The sequence below is a fragment of the Pipistrellus hanaki genome (assembly GCF_964339955.1).
Source record: "Pipistrellus hanaki genome assembly, chromosome: 13".
NCBI classification, from domain to species: Eukaryota; Metazoa; Chordata; class Mammalia; order Chiroptera; family Vespertilionidae; genus Pipistrellus; species Pipistrellus hanaki.
This window is the reverse complement of record NC_140515.1, coordinates 18,667,393-18,691,892: the sequence shown is the minus strand read 5'-3', so window position 1 is coordinate 18,691,892 and position 24,500 is coordinate 18,667,393. Positions and strand designations below refer to the sequence as shown.

Here is a 24,500-nt window from a genome sequence, read left to right as displayed (position 1 = left end):
GAGCTAAACCGGCTTCGGCGGATGCCCTGTTTTGAATGTCAGGAGTGTTCTGGAATGATGGGTGGTAGCTTCCTGCCAGGTAACTTCTGTCGGGTTTCTGATGGCGGCTCCGCCCTCGCTCCCAAAGTCACCGGTGCTTTGAGCGAGGATGGTGCGCACTGGCGGGAATCCGGTGGCAGTTTCTCAGTCCTCGGATTCCGATCCAGTGTGGTCTGACTGGGGCGGCGAGGTGCACTGACAGATGGATTAGGAAGAGCGGGACCCGGAGCAGGCGTGCGGGTGGGACAGGTGGTGTCAGATTCGTGCTAAAAGGGTTCATCCCTGAAGCGGGAGAAAGAAAAAGACGTTTTCCAACCTGTCATTCCCGAACCACCGTCCCGGTTGCTCGCCCTGTCTGCACACCACCTCTGCCTTGGCCTTCTCTGTGGAGTAAGTCACTTCTGTAGGTTAAGTCAGTTTATTTTAAGAGCCACATAAATATCACCACCTCAAGTGGGAAGCTTGCCATGCGCAGTAAATCAATATAAGAAAGTGAAAAGAAGCAGAATACCATTGCACAAGGCTGCCTTGGGCCTGCTGCCTGCCGAAGGCCGCGTCTCAGCTCTCTGGTGAACGTCTGAGAGGCTGGGAAAGACACCGTAGCCCCAGCAGAGCTGTTCTCCAGGGAACCAGAAGCTCAGCTGTTGAGGAGGGAGCGGCTTCCTTGCGATGCGCTTCAGGGACTCTCCAAGCCACAGTCCATTTACCGAGAGAAGCACCCTTTCCACCGCGTGGTGTGCCTCCCCTGGTGCAAGCTCCTTCCCACCGCGTGTGTGCCTCCCCTGGTGCAAGCTCCTTCCTTCCCACCGCGTGTGCCTCCCCTGGTGAAAGCTCCTTCCTTCCCACCGCGTGTGCCTCCCCTGGTGCAAGCTCCTTCCTTCCCACCGCGTGTGCCTCCCCTGGTGCAAGCTCCTTCCCACCGCGTGTGCCTCCCCTGGTGAAAGCTCCTTCCCACCGCGTGTGCCTCCCCTGGTGAAAGCTCCTTCCCACTGCGTGCAGGAAACACGGGGATAGGCGGGTTCCTCCCGGTGCCATCGGGGAAGTGCCCTAAGATGCCACTGGGGCTGCTGGGAGTGAGAACTGCCCTGTGCACAGAGAGAGGCGGGCTGGGGTTGGCGTGTGCCCTGCATCTGCCCTCCTTTCTGGCTGCCTTTTGTTGCATTGCAGTGTGGAGTTTTCCACCTGCCAACCCGGCTCTGACCCTTGAAAAGAAGCTGCTTGAACAAAAGGGAGCTTTTCTTTTTCTTTCCTTTACTCCCTCCCTCTTGGGAGGCGGTGACCCTTTCAGAGGACCCACCTCTGCGCAGACGAAGCTGAGACGCCAGCTGTTGAGATGGTTGTCCTTGCAGGCCTAGCAGCAGGCGTGCTATGGGCCCAGGCTTCCATGTAGCCTGACATGGAGTGGCCAGAGCATGTGCCCCATGTACCCTGAAAAGGCTCCATGGGCTCCACACACAAATGCTATTTTTCTTAAACAAATCAAATTGAAATGGAGAATACAATTTGGTGCTGTGGCCCGTCACCATGGCTACGGCTACAAGCAGGAGGTGTGATTACAGGAAGGCTAATTCCCCACACCCATGCGAAGCCAGCTCCATGCCACACCGTCCACAGCCCCCAGCTTCCTTGGGTCGCCAGGAGGGCCTTTTGGAGTCAGATGCCCTCTGCTGTGGCCACGGCACCTCCGGAGGTGGCTCTGGTGGCTCATCGCAAAGCGTTTGGCGCTGCCAGCAGGAGCAGTCACAGCCCACATCCCTGTGGGAACAAGTGGCCACGCTCCAGGGACACTTATAATTTGTGCACTTTTCTGTGAATTGTACTTCAATTAAAAGTTTCTCTAAAAAATAGCAATGAAGGATGTGGAGAAATTGGACCCCTCATATACTCTTAGTAGGAATACAAAACTGTGCAGCCGCTTTGAAAAAGTATGGCGGGTCCTCAAAAGGTTTTTGTTGTTGTTCTTTTTAAAGTGACCCAGCAGTTCTACTCCTAGGTATTTACCCAAGAGATCTGAAAGCTTGTCCTCACAAAGCCTTGTGGATTTTTATGGTGGTCTTATTCACAGTAGCTTAAAAGTAGAAACAACCCATGTCCATCAGCTGATGAATGGATAAATAAATGTGGCATATCTATGTAATGAAATATTAGTTCACCTTAAAAAGGAATAAAGTACTGACACACTCCTTACTATGGATAATTGGAAACATTACGCTAAGTGAAATAAGGCAGGCATAAGATTTCAAAGATTGTATGACTCTACTTACAAGAGTGAGGTATCTAGACTGTGCAGACTCAGACACAGAAAGTAGAATAGAGATTACCAGGGGCTCAGGGACAGGAAGGAATGTGAAGTTTTTGTTTTGTTTTAAATTTTTTTAAACATATTGATTTCAGAGAATAAGGGAGAGGGAGAGAGAGAAACATCAATGATTGGCTGCCTTCTGCACACCCCACACTGGGTATCAAGCCCACAACTCAAGCATGTGCCCTTGGCCGGAATTGAGCTTTGGACCCTTCAGTCCACAGGCCAACACTCTAGCCATTGAGCAAACCGGCCAGGGCAGGAATGTGGAGTTTTTGTTTAAAGAATACAGAATTCCTGTTTGGGATGACAGGAAATTCCATAAATGAATAGTTGTGATGGTTGATGTACAATATTGTGCATGTCCTTAATTCCATTGAATTATACACTTAAAATGGTTAGAATGGCTGAAACCGGTTTGGCTCAGTGGATAGAGTGTCAGCCTGCTGACTGAAAGGTCCCAGGTTTGATTCTGGTCAAGGGCATGTACCTTGGTTGTGGGCACATCCCCAGTAGGGGGTGTGCAAGAGGCAGCTGATCAATGTTTCTAACTCTCTCTCTACTTTCCTCTCTGTAAAAAATCAATAAATATATATTTTAAATAGTTAGAGTGGTAAATTGTATGTTATCTATATTTTACCACAATAATAAAAAAAGAAATGAACTGTGTAAGTGCTTGTCTTCAGAGGATCCTGGAAACCAGAGGAGGCAGCACTCGTGAAATAAAGGTCTGGGCCCTGGCGTCTTTCTCAAAGAAGAACCCCTGGAGGTGGCTTTTTTAGGGCTTCAGTGACGTCCGTCCCTGAAACAGGAGCAGTCCGGCTTTTGTACCAAGATTGTTCATCTGCAAAAGATTTTGTTCTTGTTTATTCCAATTTGATTCTTCCCTTTGTTTCTGTTCTGTACACTTGCAATCATTTTTTAAAATATATTTTTAGTGATTTCAGAGAGGAAGAAAGTGGGGGAGGGAGAGAGAAACATCAATGATTGATCAGCTGCCTCCCGCACGCCCCCCACTGGGGATCGAGCCCTTAATTAACCTGGGCATGTGCTCTCAACCACTGTGCCACGCTGGCCAGGCCACTTGCAGTTATTTCTAAGTTCTGCCTTTGTAAAGTTTATCATTTAGAGGTAATTTATTCTCTGCCATCCTGAAAACAAAGAACTTAGATTTGTTTGTTTGTTTTCCTTTCATAATTTTTAACTGACCTGGTAGCGTAAGGAGTCTTCTTCCTACTCTTCCATTGAGAGGAGTAGGAAATTACTGAAAATATTGGTTCTCAAGCTCCTATTTCCAAAGCCTACGTGAGGTTTTCCAGGGACATAGCGATTAAATGAGATACCTGGACTAGTAATGGAGGGTTCCTCGCGCCCTGAGCCCAGCTCCCAGACTGCGCTTCTAGCCCCGTCACCCTTCACTCGGATTCGTCATGCTTGGTTATCCCATGCCCTGTCTGTGCTGTGCACACCTTGCTGCGGTGTCTACCGCTGAACCAATAGGTGCTGAGTATCCAGATGCCTAAGCAACATCACCATTTCTGCAAGGTCCTTCCAGCTCTCCCTTGATCTCCTTAAGAGTTGAAGGTTATAAAAAGGTAACAGAACCCTGACCAGTTTGGCTAAGTGGAGAGAGCATTGGCATTCAGACTCAAGGGTTCCAGGTTCGATTCCAGTCATGGGCATATACTGTGGGCACACCCCCCAGTGGGGGGTGTGCAGGAGGCAGCCGATTGATGTTTCTCTCTCATTGATATTTCTAACTCTCCCTCCCTCCCTTTCTCTCTGTAAACAAAACAAAACAAAACAATAAAATATATAAAGATAAAAATAAAAACCTGCATTGCCAATATTCCTTGTACACAGATGGTAATTATCAGAGTTATAGCAACTATAATTCTTTAAAAAAAATAAAAAAAAAAAGGTAACGGAGAAAATATAAATTATCCATCACCTCCAAATCATTTTCTTCAATGCCTCTTTTGTTCTCACCACCTCTTTCCCCACCTCATCTGTATATAGTTTAAAATTTTTTAACAGAATTGGAATCAATAGTATAAAGATATTGGGTCCTATGTTTTCATTTGATATCATGTCATAAACATTTTCCTGTTATTAAATAGTCTTTGAAGACCTCATTTTTTTTTTAATAGCAACGTATTACATCATCTGGATACATTGTGATTTATGTAATAAATTTTCTGTTTATGGGTATAAATATTAGTGCAGATTTTTTTTTTCTTCTAATTGAAATAACACTGTCGGAGGGAGAGAGAGACAGAGAAATATCAATGTACAAGAGAAACATGGATCATGTAGCCTCCCCTACTAGGGATCAAACCAGGGCATATGCTCCAACCAACACCTGCCAGAGCTGTTTTTATTTTAAAGGCATCTTTCTAATTTATATTATTAAAAAGGTATGTCTAGTTGTAATATTCATTTCTTTAGGTATTAGTGAAATTGAACATGTTTCCTATATTTGTTAGTCCTTAATTCTCTTCTACTTTGAATAATATTTTTGTTTATTTTGTTCATTGTTGAATTGAGATCTTAGCCTGCCTGGGTCTTATCATTTTGTATGCTTTTTATGTGTTAAACGAATCTGTGGCCTACATATATGTTGCAAAATTTTCCCTTGAGTTTTGGCAAGTGATATATTTATAAAAATAGGATCTTTTTTATTTAATACTAATTACGACCATTTATTGAATTCTTACCATACGTTGAGCATCAAACAAAATTTTGCATATGGATTATCTCATTTAATCTTTACCATATCCACAGTAGAATGCGACATTTCCCCCTCATTCTAGATAGATGAGATTCAAGATCACAAAGTCAATATGAGGTGGCATGTGAATGAACAAATTTGTATTATGGTGCACGATTTAGAATTTTGAAATGAGTTTGCTTTATTGTAAGAAGAGCTTTAAACTAGCCAATTTCATTCTATTTTTAATGTTTTGAATAGGCAATAGATTCATTGCAAAAGTACTAAAAAGAAGGCGATAAGTCTCTTTCCCACCTCTGTTGCCTCTCCATCTACTTCTCACTGTATTGCCCACCTCCACTCCAGATGCTCACCTTAATGGTGTCTTGTTTTTGTTCCTACGCTTTTTGGATGCAGATCGAAATAAGTATGATTTTATGTTCTCATCTTCCCTCCCCTTGTTTTACATAAAGGGTTAAAACCAGTCAGCTTCAGCTGTTTGCTTTTGCAAGACTTGGCTACCTCTTTGGTGCAAAGTACACCACAAAGTGAATCTCTGATTGAGTTAATCGTCTCTCATCTTGGAGAGACTCTTCATGCGGAGAGTTCAATGTGTTTAGATGGTAATTTCGTATTGAAATGAATTTCAGGCCGAACTCCAGCGCTGCCAAGTCTTATGTAATGAACAGAAGCTGAGCTTTCAACCAGCTGCCATATGCTGTAGCGAATAAACTCAGAGGACCAATGCAGATAGTTCTTAAAAAAAAAAAAGAAAAAAAAAAAGAGTTCTGCCGAAACCGGTTTGGCTCAGTGGTAGAGCGTCAGTCTGCGGACTGAAAGGTCCCAGGTTCGATTCCGGTCAAGGGCATGTACATTGGTTGCAGGCACATCCCCGGTAGGGGGTGTGCAAGAGGCAGCTGGTCGATGTTTCTCTCTCATCGACGTTTCTAGCTCTCTATCCCTCTCTCCTCCTCTCTGTAAAAAATCAATAAAAAAATATATTTCAAAAAAAAAAAAAAAGAGTTCTCACTCTCAAAATCTGTATAAAAAATATGTTCTTATTTTCTGGGGAGAGTTAGTATCATGACTTTCACTGAGCTTATCCGCTGGAGTGGAAATAATGTCTGTACAAAGCCAAATGTTTGTTATAACGTCTGCATCACAATTAAAATCAAAAGAGTTTTTTAAAAAACATCAACTCTATCAAAACCCACTACTGCAGAATCCTTACCATTTTTAAAGCCACAGTAACACTTAAGTATGGACAGGACTCACATGAAGGAAATCTGGTTGGTTGGAAAGCTAATTAAATGTCCAGCCTGCTCAACTAGCTTTGCAAATGGGTAAGCTTGTGTTTTTACAGAGAATCACCGACACTGGGCAGCTGTTCGAGTAGTTAGAGGCCTGAGACCATAGAAAGGCAGGCCCCTGGAGACAGCTTTCTGGTGTTCTCTCTCCCGGAGATTTGTGGGTGTGAGTGATACCACCACCAGCAACTGCAGCCGTGGTGAGAGTCCAGTTCTTTTTTGTGTGTGTATTGACATCAGAGAGGGAGAGAGAGATAGAAACATCAATGAAGAGAATTATTGATCGGCTGCCTCCTGCATGCCCCCTAGTGGGGTTCAAGCCCGCAACCCGGGCATCTGCCCTGATCAGGAATCAAACCGTGACCTCCTGGTTCATAGGTCAATGCTCGACCGCTGATCCTCACCAGCCAGGCGAGAGCCCAATTCTTCATCTCTATGAAGAGCAAGTTGCAAGAGACACTACCTTGACGTTTCTGATGCTTTTCCTGCCCGTTAAAGGGCCCCTGAGGGAAGTGCTGTACTCACTCCGATGTCTGTGCTGCACACAGCGGCAGTCTTACCCACATGACCGTGGCTGCTCGCTTCGGATTCCAGGTGTCGATGAATATGGCCCACCAGGCTGCCAGCCGACGCGGCGCCCGAAAACCAGCTTGGCTGTGGCCTTTTCGGAGCCCTTCCCAGTCTTACCGCCAGCCATTTCAAATTCTGCAGAAGCTCCAACAATCCAGGCGGCGTAAGGGCTAGTCAGACACCCAGGGAGATCCCACCGCCGACTCCTCCTTTGCACGGCCACTCAACTGCTAGAAATACGTGTTCACGAGAGGTTATTTCATGTCATGCTTCTTGAGGAAATCCCCCTTCTCCCCTTCCTGGTTTAGAGCGATTATGTGGTGACATACATTCCACCATATTCATTTAAGGTACTTTCTGGAACTCTTTCGCTTAGTGCTCCGTGGGGGTGAAGCTCTGGGTTAGGCGGAGGAGGAGGGGCAGGAGAAGTGTCGGTCTTGCCTGGTAGGGGGCCTATAGCGCAGACCTGTGCCCCCCCCCCCCCCACGTCCCTGGAGCGTGCTGACCTGGCGTGGCCTGTATGTCTCCTCCCAGGTACTGGCGGCGGGCCCTGGGCATGCAGGTCCGCTATGTTCAGCACGAAGACTACCAGTTCTGCTACTCCTTCCGCGGCAGGCCGGGGCACAAGCCGACCATCCTCATGCTCCACGGGTTCTCGGCACACAAGGACATGTGGCTCAGCTTGGTCAAGGTGGGTAGGGAGAAGGGTTTCCACTGGGACATGCAATCCTCGGCGATGGGAGAAAGCAAAGGGAACCCAGAACTGTGGCTCAGATACCTTAAAACTAGTGTAAGGTGACCAGACGTCCCGCTCTTGGCGGGACAGTCCCGATTTCTAACAATTTGTCCCGCGTCCTGTGGCATTTTAAAAAAGTCCCGGGGCGGTGTGTGTGTGTGTGTGTGTGTGTGTGTGTGTGTGTGTGTGTGGAGAAACAATTGTAATAATCTGAGCAATAAAGATTTAAAAAAAAAAAAAAAAAAAGGTCCCAATTTTTTGAAAGATTCTTTTTTCCAAAAATCGGGACTTTTTTAAAAAGCTGCGGGATGCAGGACAAATTGTTAGAAATCGGACGTCTGGTCACCTTAATAGTGTGATATACGACTCACATCATTCACATCCTTTTATCAGACAAAGTGCATTGAGCTGAATGTTGTTTGTAAAATCTGTGCCTTAGAAATCACTCGCCTCATGAGCATTTCCTAGGGAAGGTTTCAGAATTCGCACTGGCGATATCAGGCTTTGAGAAAATCACTGTTCTCACAGGCTCCACGTTTCTCCTCTTCCTCCCCCGACTTCCCCCTGAAGCCTCCTCCTGCTTCCCCCCTCCCTCCTCCATCCCTCCTTTTCCTGTTTTTCCTCTCTTCCTTACCCACTTCGGGAAATGATCTTGGTTGGGCAGCCTTCTGGGATAGTTCACCTTCTGTCCTGAGTGGCCAGTTGCTTTGCTCAGCAGGTGTGACCAGCGGGCGGAGGGTGGGGCTGGGAGGGGTCCTGGGAGGGAGGCAGCCAGGCTCCTGCCTCAGGCAGGACTGTACCTGAATGCCCTCAAGGATGGCCTGCACCGGAGTGAGAAGGCCACACACCCTCTAGTAACTTGTGTTTTTATTTCCAAATTCCACTTGAGGACACGCATCCTCATGCCTTCCTGGCCCTCTCCCTGCCTGTCCCCAAGTCAGATAAGCATTTTTCATATGGTTGGGTATTTGTTTATTGGTAACTCATGTTTCTCGGTTTCCTGGTGAAAAGTGGCACATACTTAAATGAAAGAAACTAGAATCAGGGTGATCAGACATGGTTCTTTTTTTAAAAAAAATCTTATTTTATTGATTTTTTACAGAGAGGAAGAGAGAGGGACAGAGAGTTAGAAACATTGATGAGAGAGAATCATTAATCAGCTGCCTCTTGTACACCCCCTACTGGGGATGTACCCGCAACCAACGTACATGCCCTTGACCGGAATCGAACCTGGGACCTTCCAGTCCGCAGGCTGACGCTCTATCCACTGAGCCAAACCGGTTTCGGCCAGACATGGTTCTTAAAGAAAGCCTTGCTGCTGTGGGCTCCAGAGCTGGCCAGGGCTCTATTAGAACAAAACCATCCCTCTGGCTCCCAGTCGGTGGCTGCATGACTGGAGTAAGTGTGTGTGTGGGTGTGGGAGTAAGGGGTGGGGGCGCAAGGAGGAGGAGGCAGTACCTGTCAGCTGGTGTCAAAGGTGAGAAATCCAGACCTGCTGCCTTCACCTCTGTCCCTCTTTTCCAGTCATCCTCCGGGACCCCTTCACTTACGTATGTATTAGTCCCTGGGCCTCTGCTCCCTAGGAGGCGACTGGCAATGCTCAGTCCCATCCTAGTGGCCCAGGACCGTCTGTCCCCAGGGCTGGCTATCTAGGTTACTCGGAAAAGTGGGCCGACTCGGTCTGCATGCCGCACCCTGACTCTCCCGGCCTGTGTGTCCTCAGTTCCTTCCAAAGAACCTGCACCTGGTCTGCGTGGACATGCCAGGACATGAGGGCACCACCCGCTCTTCCCTGGATGACCTGTCCATAGAAGGGCAAGCCAAGAGGATACACCAGGTAAGCAGGGCTCCGCCAGCAATGGCCAAGAGTGTGTGGGTCTTGCCCTCCACTGCATGCCTACGCCTGGGGAGCAGTACTGACTGGTAATGAGTCTCCGGTGCATTCTGTTAAGTAATTACACACGAAGTGGCACCCCCGTGTTCTCCTTGGCCCGCTGTGGAGGGCCAGGGCTTATTGCAGACTAGTCTCCTCTAAGCCTGTTGCAATGGTGAAGAAATATGACAATTTGAGCATTTTCTCGGCTCTTAGGAGACATTTAATATTTCTTAAGACTCATTTCCCTGGGGTCTGTGTTTCTGCTTACCAGCTATGTGATGGCCGCAATAGCCCTTCCGCCCAGCTGGGGACCACGGGGAGGATGCCCTTTGCCTTTGTCCTGCTTCAGCATCTGCCTTCAGCCCCCCCTGGCTGCGCCTTCAAGGTCCTGGAGCTGAAGGACCGTTTCAGAACTTAGTAATCCACAGTTTTACATTGATGTTAGTGCTTCCCCCGATAAGAGTATTCATTTAATGTGTGTATGTGTCTTTCCCCTCCCCCTTAAACTATGTACTTTGATGAGGTCAGGAACCTTGTCTCTTTGGCTCTTTGCTGTATCTTCTGCAGCTGATCATACTTCCTTGTACATAACAGTTATCCAATTAATATTTTTAAGATAAACAGTTATCTAAAGCATGAGTAGTGGTTGGTTGGATGGATAGACAGTTGGCTGGATGGTTGGATGGTTGAATAGATAGATGGAGGGGTGGATAGTTATATATGAACGGGTAGTGGGAAGGATGAGAAGGACTTTAAATTAGGACAAGAGTCAGCAAACCATGGCCCATGGGCTATATTTGGCCCGCTGCCTATTTTTGTAAGCAAATTTTATTGAAATAAATCAATGTTCATTCATTTACCTATTGTCTTAGTTGCTTTTGTGCTACAACAAAAGCGCTAAGTAGTTGTTACTGAAATCCTATGGCCCACAAAGCAGAAAATATTTACTCTCAGGACCTTTATAGAAAAGTTTGCTGACTCAGAATCAGGAGGATCTTTGTTGGTTTTATACTCAGAAATGACCCTCCATCACGTGTGCCAGGTAAAGATGAGTACACACCTGCCTCAGGGTTCCTCTGGATAACGGGTCCAGGAGAGGTTCAGACCCCCTTTCGTCAATATGCTTTTCATTTGTCCCCAGAGGCAACAGAGGTTTTTGCTCTGTAATCACGATTGCCACTGTCTGCAGCTATATAACCAACCCCCTTCTCGTTCCCTTCCCAGTTTGTAGAGTGCCTCAAGCTGAACAAAAAACCGTTCCACCTGATAGGCACCTCCATGGGCGGCAACGTGGCCGGCGTGTACGCTGCTTACTACCCGTCAGACATCTGCAGCCTGACTCTCGTGTGCCCTGCTGGTGAGTTGCCAGGCTAACACATCCTCATGAGTGAGTGGAGCACCGCAGAGACTGTATCTCCGAAGGACCAAGGGGCAGTCAGTATCTGCTCTGACTGGTTCTTAGGATCATCTTTTGATGTGTCCTTCAGAGATAACGCATCACTTTTGTGATAACTAACCAAACACTAGTTGTCTAACCATAATCCTAGCCCTGGCTGCTCTGGCTCAGTTGGTTGGAGCACTGTCCTTACACCAAAAGGGCTTGGGTTCGATTCGTGGTCAGGGCACATACCTAGGTTTCAGGTTCTTTCTCAGTTGGGGCACTTAACAAGAGGCAGCCAGTCGATGTCTCTCTATCATATCCATGTTTCTCTCTCTCTCTCCCTCTCTCTCTCTCTCTCTCTCTCTCTCTCTCTCTCTCTTTCTCTCCCTCCCCCCCTTCCTCTCTCTAAAATCAATAATGGGTGAGGATTAAAAAAACAAAACACTATAGCCCTGACCGGTTTGGCTCAGTGGATAGATCATCGGCCTGAGGACTAAAGGGTCCCAGGTCCAATTCCGGTGAGGGGCATGTGCCTTGGTTGCAGGCACATCTCCAGTGTGTGTGTGTGTGTGGGGGGGGGGGGGGTGCGGGAGGCAGCTGGTCGATGTTTCTCTCTCATTGATGTTTCTAGCTCTCTATCCCTCTCCCTTCCTCTCTATAAAAAATCAATAAAATATATTTAAAAAAAAAAAAAAAAAAACCCCACCATAATCATGCCTAGCTGGTTTGACTTAGTGGATAGAGTGTTGGGTTGTGGATTAAAGAATCCTGGGTTCAATTCTGGGCAAGAGTATGTACCTCAGTTGCAGGCTCAATCCCGTGTGTGGGAGGCAAACAATTGATGTGTCTCTCACATTAATGTTTCTTTGTGCCTCTTCTTACCTTCCACTCTCTCTAAAAATCAATGGGAAAATATCCTCTGGCGAGGATTAATAAAACAAAACAAAACCATAATCATAACCACACTGACTTTTAAATTATAGAGCCAGCCTTATTCCACAAAGAATTTTGTGGTCAATTAAAATGTGTATACTTCTTTACAGCACATAAATACATCCTATATAATAAAAGCCTAATATGCAAATTGTCCCCTTGACCAGGAATTCAACCAGAGGGTGGGGCCAGCCAGCCAACCTCCCACAGTCCGCCCTGACTCCCCAGTTGGCCCGGCGTGATCAGCTCTGATCAGGGCGGGCCAGCTAGACCCTACTCGTGCATGAATTTGTGTACCGGGCCTCTAGTTGAAATATAATAATATTACTATCCAACATTTATTGAGCTCTTTTGAGCTAAGCTGTTTTATATAGAGTTCATTGTTGTCATCACTGTGACTTTATGAAGTGACAGTACTATTATTATGTCTCTCCTCTTTTTTGCTAAAAACTCAGAGATCTTTACTCATTATAAGATCTTTTTTTAAAAATATATTTTATTGATTTTTTTTTTTACAGAGAGGAAGAGAGAGGGATAAAGAGTTAGAAACATCGATGAGAGAGAATCATCGATCAGCTGCCTCTAGCACACCCCCCACTGGGGATGTGCCCGCAACCAAGGTACATGCCCTTGACCGGAATCGAACCTGGGACCTTTCAGTCCACAGGCCGATGCTCTATCCACTGAGCCAAACCGGTTAGGGCGATTAATAGGTTTTTAAATCACTTATGGAAGGTCAGAACTACCAGGCTTTTTCAAGTGTATGTTCATTTGCTCAAAGAGTTGTACACCTGAGTGTCCATTGAAAATTGAAAATTGTTTGTGAAAATGGAAAGATAAACTTTTTTACTTTGAACTAATTTTCTAAGTTTGCAGAAGTGTTGCAAAAGGTAGTACAAAGTTCCATCTACCCTTCATCCAGTTTTCCTCCCCATTGTTAAGAGCTCACATTACCTCAGTAAATGTGTCACCCCGGACAAACCAGCATTGGTACATTACTGTTAACGAAACTCCAGGCTTTATTTGGATTTCATTTGTTTTTCCACTAGTGTTCTTTTTCTGGTCCAGAATCCAATGCAAGACACCACATGACACTTAGTCCGTGAAAGGAAATAGATCATGCAATCAGCCCTCACAGCTTTGTGAAAGCCACTCAATGCCCATAATGGATTTAAAGGAGCTGCTGGATACAGGAGATTTGTAGAGTGTGGATTTCTGCAGCTTAGTATCAACGCCATTGCCTTTCCAAAATCTAGTTCTTCAAATAGAAAAAAAATTAAAGTAAATAAAATCCAGTTCTGTAGCTAAGTTAAACACCTGGAGGTCTGCTCATTGTTGGAGTGAACATTATTTTTGCATTCCTGTGTACATCAGTTTGTGTAAACTCTCTTGAACAGGAAATAATGGGACCATCTCAAAGTTGTTTTTTAAATCCTCACTTGAGGATATTTTTTCCATTTATTTCTAGAGAGAGTGGGAGGAAGGGGGGAGAGAGAGAGAGAGAGAGAGAGAGAGAGAGAGAGAGAGAGAGAGAGAGAAACGACTTGAGAGAGAGATACAACAATTGATTGCCTCCCGCATGTGTCCCTATCCGGGCTGAGGAACCTGCAACGGAGGTACATGCCCTAGACCAGGAATCGAACCCATGATGGTCTAACCACTGAGCAAAACCAGCCAGGGCCATCTCAAAGCTTTTCAGGCTCATGATGGATCGCCTGGTGCTCTCCTGGAGGAAGGGAGACCATACAGAGGGCAGCCGCTGCCCCAACGTGGACAGTGGCTCAGAGGGAGACTTGCTCTCACTGTGTTTTGTGTGTGTGTATTTTTTAAAAACATATTTTATTGATTTTTTTTTTTATAGAGAGGAAGGGAGAGAGATAGAGAGTCAGAAATATCAATGAGAAACATCCATCAGCTGCCTCCTGCACGCCCCGTACTGGGAATGGGCCTGCAACCAAGGTACATGCCCTTGACCAAACCTGGGACCCTTGAGTCTGCAGGCCGATGCTCTATCCACTGAGCCAAACCGGTTTCGGCTGTGTTTTGTGTTTTGACCCCAAATAAGAGATTATTAAGTGGGTCCAGGACAAAGGGAGGAGTAGTCAGTTCCTCCAAGTCTCTGTGTTCTTCCCATCATGCATTTCGTGAGATCTCTCAACAGCACAGATGTGAAAGGGGCTCAGGCGAGCTGTCTTCTAGGCTAATGCTTCTTAACTCTCTCATACAGACAAGTCTCCGGACAGCTGTTCAAGGGCAGGTCTGACTCAGGAGACTCAGGGAGGGGCTGAGCTTCAGTATTTCTCTCGGGCTCCCCATGCTGCTGGGCACCCGTCCGTAAAACATCTGGAGGGATTTTTTTCTGTTTCTCTTCAGGGTGTACTTTAATTGTTGAGTGAGGATGGCAGAACCCATTAAAAAGGAATCTGGTGAAAACCGCCTGAAGCATATTAGCTGATGCTCTACGTTCCCTCTCTAAGATGGGGGTGGGTAAGGAGGTGGATGAATGGCCAAGCAGTTTTGGTTTGAACCCCCCCAGGCCTGCAATACTCAACGGATAATCAGTTCATACGGCGGCTCAAAGAGTTGCAGGACTCGGCCACCTTTGAGAAGATCCCGCTGATCCCGTCCACGCCGGAGGAGATGAGCGAGATGCTGCAGCTCTGCTCCTACGTCCGCTTCAAGGTGCCCCAGCAGGTATGTGACCCAGCGGCCAGGTGCCTGCCTCCTGCCCGAGGGGCCGTGGCCAGCACAGCCTGCTTCAGGCACCCTCCCCCCTGCACTCACCTATCTATTCACTTACCTATCCCTGGTGCATGGGTGCAGATGATAGAGCAAAGAAAATGTCTGCAGCTGAGCACAGTGTGTGGACAGCTTGCCATTGGCTCACCTCTGAACTTGTGCTTCTGGTCTTGTTAGGTTCTAGTCATGCTCCAGGGGTTGGTTTAGTCCAGAGCAGTTATGGCCGATTTTCCCACTTCAATCCATGCACAGGACTCCTGAGAGAGCATGTAGGAGGTTCAGACCATTCCCGGGAAGATGAGAGGAGTGGTGGCTGCTAATGTGAACCTAGGACCTACCTCAAGAGCCCCGAGGCAGGGAAGTGGGGGCTGTGTTCCTCCGGCCACACTCCTCTCAGTCAGTGTCTGCATCCAGGAGATCCACCGCTGCTGCAGCCTTCACAGACCGCAGCAGGGGAGGCAGAGACAGTGTGGAGCAGTAAACCAGGGGCTCTGCACCCTCCCAGGTTCTCCCATAGTTCTTCTTTTCTTTCTTTCTTCATATATATATATATATATATATATATATATATATATTATTGATTTTTTACAGAGAGGAAGGGAGAGGGATAGAGAGTTATAAACGTGGATGAGAGAGAAACATGGATCAGCTGCCTCCTGCACACCCCCCACTAGGGATGTGCCCACAACCAATGTACATGCCCTTGACCAGAATCGAACCGAGGACCCTTCAGTCCACAGGCCGATGCTCTATCCACTGAGCCAAACCGGCTAGGGCAATAGTTTAATTCTTTATTGCTTAAGAGACTCACCATCCACAATAGTTTAATTTTCTAAATAGACCTTATTCTGCATTTGGATATTAGTGAGCAATTACATCATATTGTACAGTATCATGGGAATTTGGAGTACTAGGCCTTAAAAACTTTGACAATGCCGTGAATGTGTGGATTTTATTGCCTTCATTGTCCCCAAGCCATGAGGAGCCTGAATCTTCCCCTCTCTTCTGACTCTGGATTGTTTGTCCTCAGATCCTGCAAGGCCTTGTGGACGTTCGCATCCCTCATAACGACTTCTACCGAAAGCGTGAGTAGCCTGCTTTGAGCTGGGAGCTGGGGCACGTAACGCTTTATGGGTGGCTGGCTTTTCTTACATTCGGAGTCTGCTTTCCTGAGCCCCTGAGAGAGAAAGTGGCGGCTTGGACCCAGGGGCTGTCCTGTGCTGTATGGTGGTGCCCGGGGCACGGCCCAGCATTCGCTCACTCTGTTCTCCTTTTCTAAAAAGTGTTTTTGGAAATCATCAATGAGAAGTCGAGATACTCCCTCCATCAGAACATGGACAAGATCAAGGCCCCCACGCAGGTCATCTGGGGGAAACAAGACCAGGTATGTAGCGTGTCCCTGGGCCCCGGCCTCTGAGGAAAAGCCGGCGGGTGGGCTGGTGTCTGACACCAGGAAGAGAGGGACAACCCTGGGTCAGTGCCAGTGTTTACGGCAGATCGTGCTGTGAGTTGAGAGCAACAGCATTGGTCCTTTAAAATGAAAGGCAATTATAAATGGTTTTTAAAAAATTACTTTTATCAAAGCCATATAGTATAAAAACTTCAGAGAATTCCTAGTGGTGTGGCTCAGCAGTTGAGCGTCTACCCAGGAGCCAAGAGATTGCTTGTTCGATTCCCGGTCAGGGCACATGCCCAGGTTGCTGCTCCATCCCCAGAAGGGGGCTCATTGATGTTTCTATCTCTCTATTCCTCTCCCATGGTCCCTCTCTAAAAAATAAATAAATAAATAAAAACATATTTAAAAACAACAGCTACAGAGAATATAAAAAGGTTAAAAATGAAAACCCCAGATCCCAATTTCCATTTCCTTGAGGCAACACTTTCTGTCTTGGGTATATTTCTTCAATCTCCTAGGGATGGGCAAAGCTTTTCTATAAAGAGCCAGAGAGTAAAATGTTCGCTTTGTGGGCCATACAATCTGTCACAGCTGCTCATCCCTGCTGTGGTGGTGTCAGCGCAGCCACTGACAACACCCAAACCCATGCAGACAGAGCCCCAGGGCCTTCATGGACAGTGCCAGCAGCCAGCACCCGCCTACTGTTCTAGCAGACACGCATAGGATATGCACAGAGAAGTTTTACCTGTATATTTTTCAGGCTACATACATATTTAAGTTTTTTAAACATGCTGTATACACAGTTTTGTACCTTCATATTTATAGGAAACATAGATCTTAGAAATCATTTCATATCAGCCCGTACAGATCTACTCATTCTATTTTTAAAAATACTTTGAAATAATTTCTAATTTACAGAAAAATTATAAGGATAGTACAGAGTATTCCTACATATGCTTTATCTAAATTCCCAAATGTTTACCTGCTTTACGGGAGGTGGATTGACATGCCGTAAAATCCACCTTGGTGTTGGACACTCGGTCACTCCCAGAGTTCCCTCCTGACCATCCGAAATTCATTCCCCAAGACCCCACAACCACCAATCTGATTTCTGTCTCTCTAGTGTTGCCTCATCTAGAATTTTCATATAAATGGTATCCTATAACTGGTAATCTTTTGCATCTGGCTTCTTTCACTCAAGCATGTTTTGGAGGTTCACCCATGTTGTTGCATATTACCAATCGTCCCTTTTTATTGCTGAGTGTCATTCCATCGTTCTGTTACCACATTTTATTCATAACTAGAGTTTTAACATTTGCCACGTTGGCTTTATCATTCTCACCTATCTATCACCTATCTGTCTATGTTTGGACCATTTGGAGTAGGCTGCTTACACTGTGCCCCTTTAACCCCAATCCCTCAGAGTGTATTTATTGAGAACAAAAGTATTTTCTCATGTAAACACCATGCATTATCACACTCAGGAAATTTAATGTGGATGAAGTGCTTTAATCTATGATCCATATTCCAATTCCATCGGTCGTTTCAATAACGTCCTACACAGAAGCCTCCTCTCCCTCCTCCTGGCCCCTGAACCAGGGTTTACTGCATGGTCACCTCCTACAGGCCATGTCTCTGTGGATCCCTCGGTCCGCCTTTGTCATTCATGATGCTGAGGTATTTAAGAGTACAGGCCAGTTATTTCATGAAATGTTCCTCAATCTGAGTTTATTTGCTGCTTCCTCGTGATTCAAGTCAGGTTATGTTACAGTCCCTGGCTGAAATATTTTACGAGTTATCGGTGCCACAGCCTCAGACACATAATAGGGTGTTGTCTGACTTCTTCATTGTAGGTTTACTCTTTCTGCCCTGGCGGCCAATGAGCAGTCTGTGGGAAGACACTTGGGGACGGCGCAGATAGCCTGCTCCCGTCACTCATTCCCTCTCGGTTTCCATGAGTGATTCCTGCCCAACACAGGGCTGTACGCTCTTCTTCCTGAGAGCCGCATGATTTTAATGAGTGCCCTTCTGAAAATCATATATATGATTTTTTACAGACAGGAAGGGAGAGGGATAGAGTTAGAAACATCGATGCGAGAGAAACATTGATCAGCTGTCTCTTGCACACACCCCCACTGGGGATATGCCCGCAATCAAGGTACATGCCCCTGATCGGAATCCAACCTGGGACCCTTCAGTCCGCAGACCGACGCTCTATCCACTGAGCAAAACCGGCCAGGGCTAGAAATCACGTCTTATTGAAAGTTCTTCTAAAATGTGAAAAGCAAGAGGGGCGGTGAGAAGTGGGGCCCGCACAAGGCCAGCAGGCAGACAGCAGTGCAGTGTCTGTTAGAGGGTGTCCGGGGGTCTTGGCTGTTGAATACCCTGAGCAAAGGCTATTAGAGAAAAGCAGCCCCCACTGAAGCAGATCCTCTGAGGGCCCCAAGGTGAAAGCCACCATTGTGAGCCCTGCTGGTCTCGGCACATCCCAACAGTGTCGGCTGAGGAAAGCACAGGCAGGAAGTCAGGCTGCAGCCGCACAGGCTGGCAGCGGTGTGCCACGGCCCAGGAAGAGGCGGGAGGAGAAGCCGGGCCACAGCTTGTGAGGGAGGGACGAGGGCATCGGCAGAGAGCAGCTGCCTCCCCTTGTCAGCCAGGTGTGGCCGAGGGTGCACAGCGCAGTGAAGGTGTGAGGCGGGCAGGCTCTGTGCTCCTTCTGCAGCAGCCCAGACGCTGAAAGAAGCCCTGTGTGTGTCTGTGTGAGAGGCAGGCTCGGGCTAGCCAGCAGGGAGCCACTCACTCAGAGATCAGAGTCAGAACAATGAAGGCCTTTCTTCATTCTGAAAATCCCAAAGGTGACCAGGGTTCTCGGGGACCAGCAGGGAGAGAGAGACCAGAACCTGCAGAGACACTTGCAGAAACTAGATCACTGGCCTTGGAGTCGGAAAGTCTGGAGTCCAGCCCTGCCTTTGCCCTTTATTAGCCTGTGACCTTGAGCAGGACAGTCAGCTGCTCTAAATCATAGGCTTCTCTTCCGCTGGGTGGCTGAAGCTCCAGCGAGACGATGATAGGGTGGGGCATAGTAGGGCCACAGTTGTTCATATGGAAAATAATACAATAATTAATCATTAATAATACAAGAATAAACTATTTCATACATTCACAACTGTAAGCCTACTTTAAAAAATAATATAATAATTAATAAATAAAAATGCAAGAATAAATTCCATTTCATGTACTCTATAGACCTGTGTATGAAGGTGATCTTTTTCCAGTTATCAAAAATAAATTATTGTTCATGTCCATTGCCTCTGACAGCCCTGGACACCCTCTAAGGTCCAGAATTGCCTGCAGGGCTCTTAAGTCCATTTGGTTCTGGAAAAAGAGCCTGACCTCCCGTGGTCCTGCTATAAACACGACCAGGCCCTTATGTGTCCGTTGGCCCATCCTGAGGGCAGAGGCCAAGTAGCAGAGACTTTAGGGTCCAGTAGTTCATGGCCTTTTGTTTCCCAAGCCCTCTGGCTTCTTTCCCCGCTCTGTCATCATAGTGTCACAGACGCGCCCCTGCCAGCCTGGGTTCAGTCCCTCACTTTGGACCCGGCAGGCGGGCGCTGTACTGCACAGCTGCAGGGGAGCCGTGTGCATCGGCGTCGGTGTGAGCGATGCCCCTGGATGTGGGCAGGATGCACCCTGCACAGCTGACCCTGGCAGGCCTTCTGAGGGTTCCTGCGCACTCGTTCAGCCCTTCTCCTCTGTCCAGTTCACAGAGAGGGAGGAGGGCCTCGGGGAGACCAGCAAGGTGTATTTCCCTTTAGGTCCCTCTCCCTGCCAGCACAGTGCCTGGCACACAGAGACCCAGAGCGCAAACAGAGTGAGTGAGCGAGAAAGTGAATGAACACACTAACTAGCAAAGGGACAAACGCACCGAATGACCGCCTACACACTGAGGTCAGCTAACAGATATTTATTGAACACCTACTATGCGCCTGGCACTGTATTCGACCCTGGGGATACAGTAGGGACCAAGACAGGCAGGATCTGCCCTCCAGCAGCTAACAGGGGACCTGCCACTGCAGCACATGGCAGGGCTGGAACTCGGAGGTGTGTCGTGCAATGCAGGGGCGGATCCTGTCTTATAATTTTGATATTTTGTTCATCATGGATCATTTTGTATTAACATTTTTTAAAATATGTTTTTTTTAAAATATATTTTATTGATTTTGTACAGAGAGGAAGGGAGAGAGATAGAGAGTTAGAAACATCGATGAGAGAGAGTCATCGATCAGCTGACCCTACTGGGGATATGCCCGCAACCAAGGCACATGCCCTTGACCGGAATCGAACCCGGGACCTTTCAGTCCCCAAGCTGACGCTCTATCCATTGAGCCAAACCGGTTTCGGCTAAAATATGTTTTATTGATTTTTTTTAAAGAGAGGAAGGGAGAGAAAGAGGAACAGAGAGCCAGAAACATCAATGAGAGAGAAACATCGACCAGCTGCCTCCCGCACATCCCCTAATGGGGATGTGCCTGCAACCAATGTACATGCCTTTGACCGGAATCGAACCTGGGACCTTGCAGTCCACAGACCGACACTCTATCCACTGAGCCAAACCGGTTTTGGCTATATTAACATTTTTTTACATATTGCATTAAAATAGTATTCATCTTACTTACCGACTTCTTTGGCACCCACTTACCTGTTTGTGCCGGAGGCAAGAGCCTCCCTCCCCTAGCCCTCGTAGGGATGGAGGAAAATTCGCCATTTATCCGTGTGTCCTGCCAGCAAATCGCTGGCATGGTTCCCACGGACGTGCACTCCCCTTGAGGGCCGCCCGGCTGTCCCACGCGGTGACCAGGGGGAATGCTGCGTCCAGCGGCCTAGCAGGGTCAAAGCTAGAAGCTCACGTGGTCTTCTGCCTGTGAGCCGTGTCTGCTCTCTGTAGGATAGCGACTCCATGCTTTGCCATGTTGACTCCACCTGCATTTCCACAGCAGCCAGGCTTGATAGCTGCTCAGACGGTTGCCACGGCAACCTTGTCGCTGCGTGAGTGACAGGCAGAGGGGTTCAGGTTCTCCAGGGGGTGCCGCGCCCCCCTCGCTAAGCTTCCCATGCACCGTTTCTTCTTGCCGCCCAGCCCAGGGGGGCCCTGCCTTCCGCTCGCCCCATTCCCAAATGGGTGGGAAACCGTGATGTTCTGATGTGAGGGGCTGAGGATGAAGCTCAAACACAGCCCTCGAGTGTGTTGGGGTCCTGCTTTTGCTGTTAAGGATGAGAGGAGGGCCCTCTTGTCCAGGATGAGTTGAGGGTGAAGTGATGAGAGAAGGGGAGCACCAAAAGGTTTCAGCTTTGATTCCTGATCTCAGAGCACATACTTGGCTTTTGGTCGGGCGTGTACGGGAGGCAACCAATCAGTGTTTTTCACCTTCCCTCCTTCCCTCTCTCTCCCTCCCTCTCTCTGTCCCTCTCTAAAATTAATAAAAACAGGCGAGAATTAAGGGGGGAGGGAGGGGAGAATGACTGCAAATACACCACCAAGCAAGGGTGTTGGCGAGAAAAGGTAAGTTGGATTGGCATATTAGCAAGGCAACCCAGATAACTGAAGTGAAACTAAGTTGTTGAAAAGTGTCAGCCTGGAAAAGGGTGGCTTTCACACCGGAAAAGCATTGCTCATAATGCACAGCTGGGGGCCCCAAAGGGCCTTCAAAGCGAGCTCCCCAGTTGTGGTCGTTAGTAATTAGTGTCCTCTGGTGTCTTCCCTGTGTCCTCCCCACGCTTGACCCACCCTGATCCAGCCCTCGGGTGCATTCTCGGCCCCACCTGATCAGTCTCTGTCCCTAACACAGCCTCGGGGCTGACCCTGTCTGACATTAAGGTCAGACACCCAACGCGGTTGGAGGAGTGGGGCCCCTCCGCCCCCTGGCACCTCCCTACGAGGCCCTCCCCGGCCCTGTGTGCTGAGGCCTCCCACTTCCCGCTCTCCCCACCCCCTACCTGCCGTGGCTCAGCCCCTAGACGCTGGCTGTCCCTGTGCTTGCCACGGCTTCCACCCGAGTCCATGGATTCCACTCCCTGTGCTCCCTCAGCTCCCAGGATCCTCCCCCATCAGAGTGCTGGGACATCACCTTTGTCTGCCCACCTTCTGCCTTCCCTGCCAGACCAGAGCCTCCTCGAGGGCAGGCCCTGTTTCCCCTCCATGACGCAGGCAGCACCGCAGCCCCTGGCCCCGAGGTGCAGAATAAGTCACCCGTGTCAGAGAGCCACAAGCCCTAATACTTGAGTGGCTTGGCCCCCAAAACCACCCCTGCAGTCTCAGTGGGAGTCTGTCCGCCGAGCGCACCCAGGCGTCCGAATCGTTTCCATCGAGTTTCCGCTCTTGTCCTGCAGGTGATCGACGTGTCCGGGGCAGACATGCTGGCCAAGGCTATCCCCAGCTGCCAGGTGGACCTTCTGGAAAACTGCGGGCACTCCGTGGTGATGGAGAGACCGCGAAAGACAGCCAAGCTCATCGTCGACTTCTTAGCGTCTGTGCACAACACGGACAACAACAAGAAGCTGGACTGAGGCCCCGAGGGCAGCCCGCCGCCCGCACGCCGCCTCCGCTCCCGCCTCCAGACCGGACACAGCAGCCGCCACTTCTCAGGGACCCTGCCCCGCAGCGCCCAGCGCCCGCAGCCCTGAGGAGGCCAGCGCCCTGCCCTCGTCCGACCCACCGAGCCTCAGGGGCCACGAAGAAATCTCCAAGACGTTTTTCACAAAATAGAAACTCATAAGGAACAAAATAAGAAAACCCAGCCTTGACATCTACTGAGAAGTCCTCAGGTTCATCCGCAAGGCGGTCCCCTTGAGCCACAATCACTGAGGACATCGCCTTCTTTAAAACACTTTTTGCAGACGGAGACGTGAGGTCCTGCTGTTGCTTCAGACGTTCTCCCCCGCATGGTCAGTGGCTGTTCCAGGAGCGTTAGTCCCCATTCCTCGAGCCCCTCTTGTTTATGTCTTAGGTTTTACGTAGAGACCCAGATGTGAATGCGGACGTCAGCTGCAAGACCTGCTGGGAAGTGGCAGCTGCAGGAGATGTTTGCACCTGCAGAGGGGCACTGTTCCGCCGCGGCCAGCCCTCACCTCACCGTGGGGGGTTTGGTCAGCCCCACATGTCAGCTGAGCCACGAGGGAACTCAGCCACAGTGTGAAGCACACCCGGCAGGGTGGGTTTCTGGGAATACTTTATTTTTGAAAATAGGGCTAACGGTCTGGCCCATGTGGCTCAATGGTGGAGCACTGACCTATGAACCAGAAGGTCACCGTTCGATTCCCCATCAAGGCACATGCCCCATCAGTGATTCTCATCATTGATATTTCTCTCTCTCTCCCTCTCCCTTCCTCTCTCTGAAATCAATAATTAAAAAAACAACACCTAAAGTTTTTTTTTTAAAAATAGGACTAATGAAGCAATAATGTTGTAGATATCGATCTAAATAGCCAGACTCGGGTCCTAAATGATCAGACACAAGCACCTCATGGGCCTCTCCTAGGTGGCTGTGCGGCTGAGAACCCTTGGATGTGAAACACAGTGAGATAATGAATTCTGTGAATTCTGTGAACAGCCACGTGCTCAAGAACCAGTCTAAACAGCTGTAAATGATCAGTGATATGAAATAAACGTAAGAAGTCTAGATCAACAGCATGCAGACAGCTACTGTTTCTAAGCTAGTTATGTGCGGCATTGGCAGATTTTCTGTTACCTGGGTTAAGTGTGTTTTAAAGTCAGCACTATTCTGCCGTGATCCGTGTGGCTCAGTTGGCCGAATCACCATCCAGTACACCAAGAGGCTGTGGGTTCCATTCCCAGACAGGGCACATAGCTAGGCTACAGGTTCGATCCTGGGTCAGGGCATGTACAGGAGGCCGCCAATTAATGTTTCTCTCCCTCATGTTTAAATTTTTTATTCAATTGAAGTGGTTTGTCAAAATCAAAAGGCAAGAGTCATCAAGCTGTCCCCTTGACCCGCTTCTGTTGCATTTGGGAACCCTAACATCCCCGGGAGCTTCCTTCACTCTTTCAAATCTTTTTACAGAGAATCTACAGCCAAGTGATTCCGTAAATAAAGTGAGATGAACTTAATAGTTTAATTTGGAATTCGGGGCTCTGTCTGAATATTTTAATTTATTTTTTTAAAAAAAAGGATGAAACCATCTTTAATACAAGATATCAAAGTGTGACATATCGAACTTGTGGGATTGCAGCTAATGCAGTATTCAGAGGGAATTGTATAGACCTCGGTCCATATATTAGAAAAGAAGAAAAGCTGAAAACCAGTCATTGAAGCTTCCATTTTAAGAAGCTAGAAAAGAAATAGTAAATCAAACCTAGGGGAAAAAAAATAGAAGAAAATAATGCAGAAGGGGACAAACCTCGGTGAAACAAAAAAGCACGTAGATAGACAGCTACTTGTTCCAATCTCCCAGAACTTCACTGCGCTGAGTGAAGTTCTGGGAGAGGCCGTTCTG

The 24,500-nt window shown here is 47.9% G+C and overlaps 1 protein-coding gene across 2 annotated transcripts in view; it reads left to right on the top strand.

Moving 5' to 3' along the window:
- Positions 1–24,129, top strand: part of ABHD6 (abhydrolase domain containing 6, acylglycerol lipase) — a 51,353-nt gene extending 27,224 nt beyond the window's left edge. For both annotated transcript variants that reach the window (XM_084903079.1, XM_084903078.1), the window contains exons 4-10: positions 7,463–7,619; positions 9,388–9,501; positions 10,765–10,897; positions 14,391–14,548; positions 15,624–15,678; positions 15,877–15,977; positions 22,377–24,129. In XM_084903079.1, coding sequence (XP_084759205.1) covers positions 7,463–7,619; positions 9,388–9,501; positions 10,765–10,897; positions 14,391–14,548; positions 15,624–15,678; positions 15,877–15,977; positions 22,377–22,553 — 895 coding nt within the window. In that variant the 3' untranslated portion in view covers positions 22,554–24,129. The remainder of the gene's footprint in view (positions 1–7,462; positions 7,620–9,387; positions 9,502–10,764; positions 10,898–14,390; positions 14,549–15,623; positions 15,679–15,876; positions 15,978–22,376) is intronic.
- Positions 24,130–24,500: the final 371 nt, after the last annotated feature.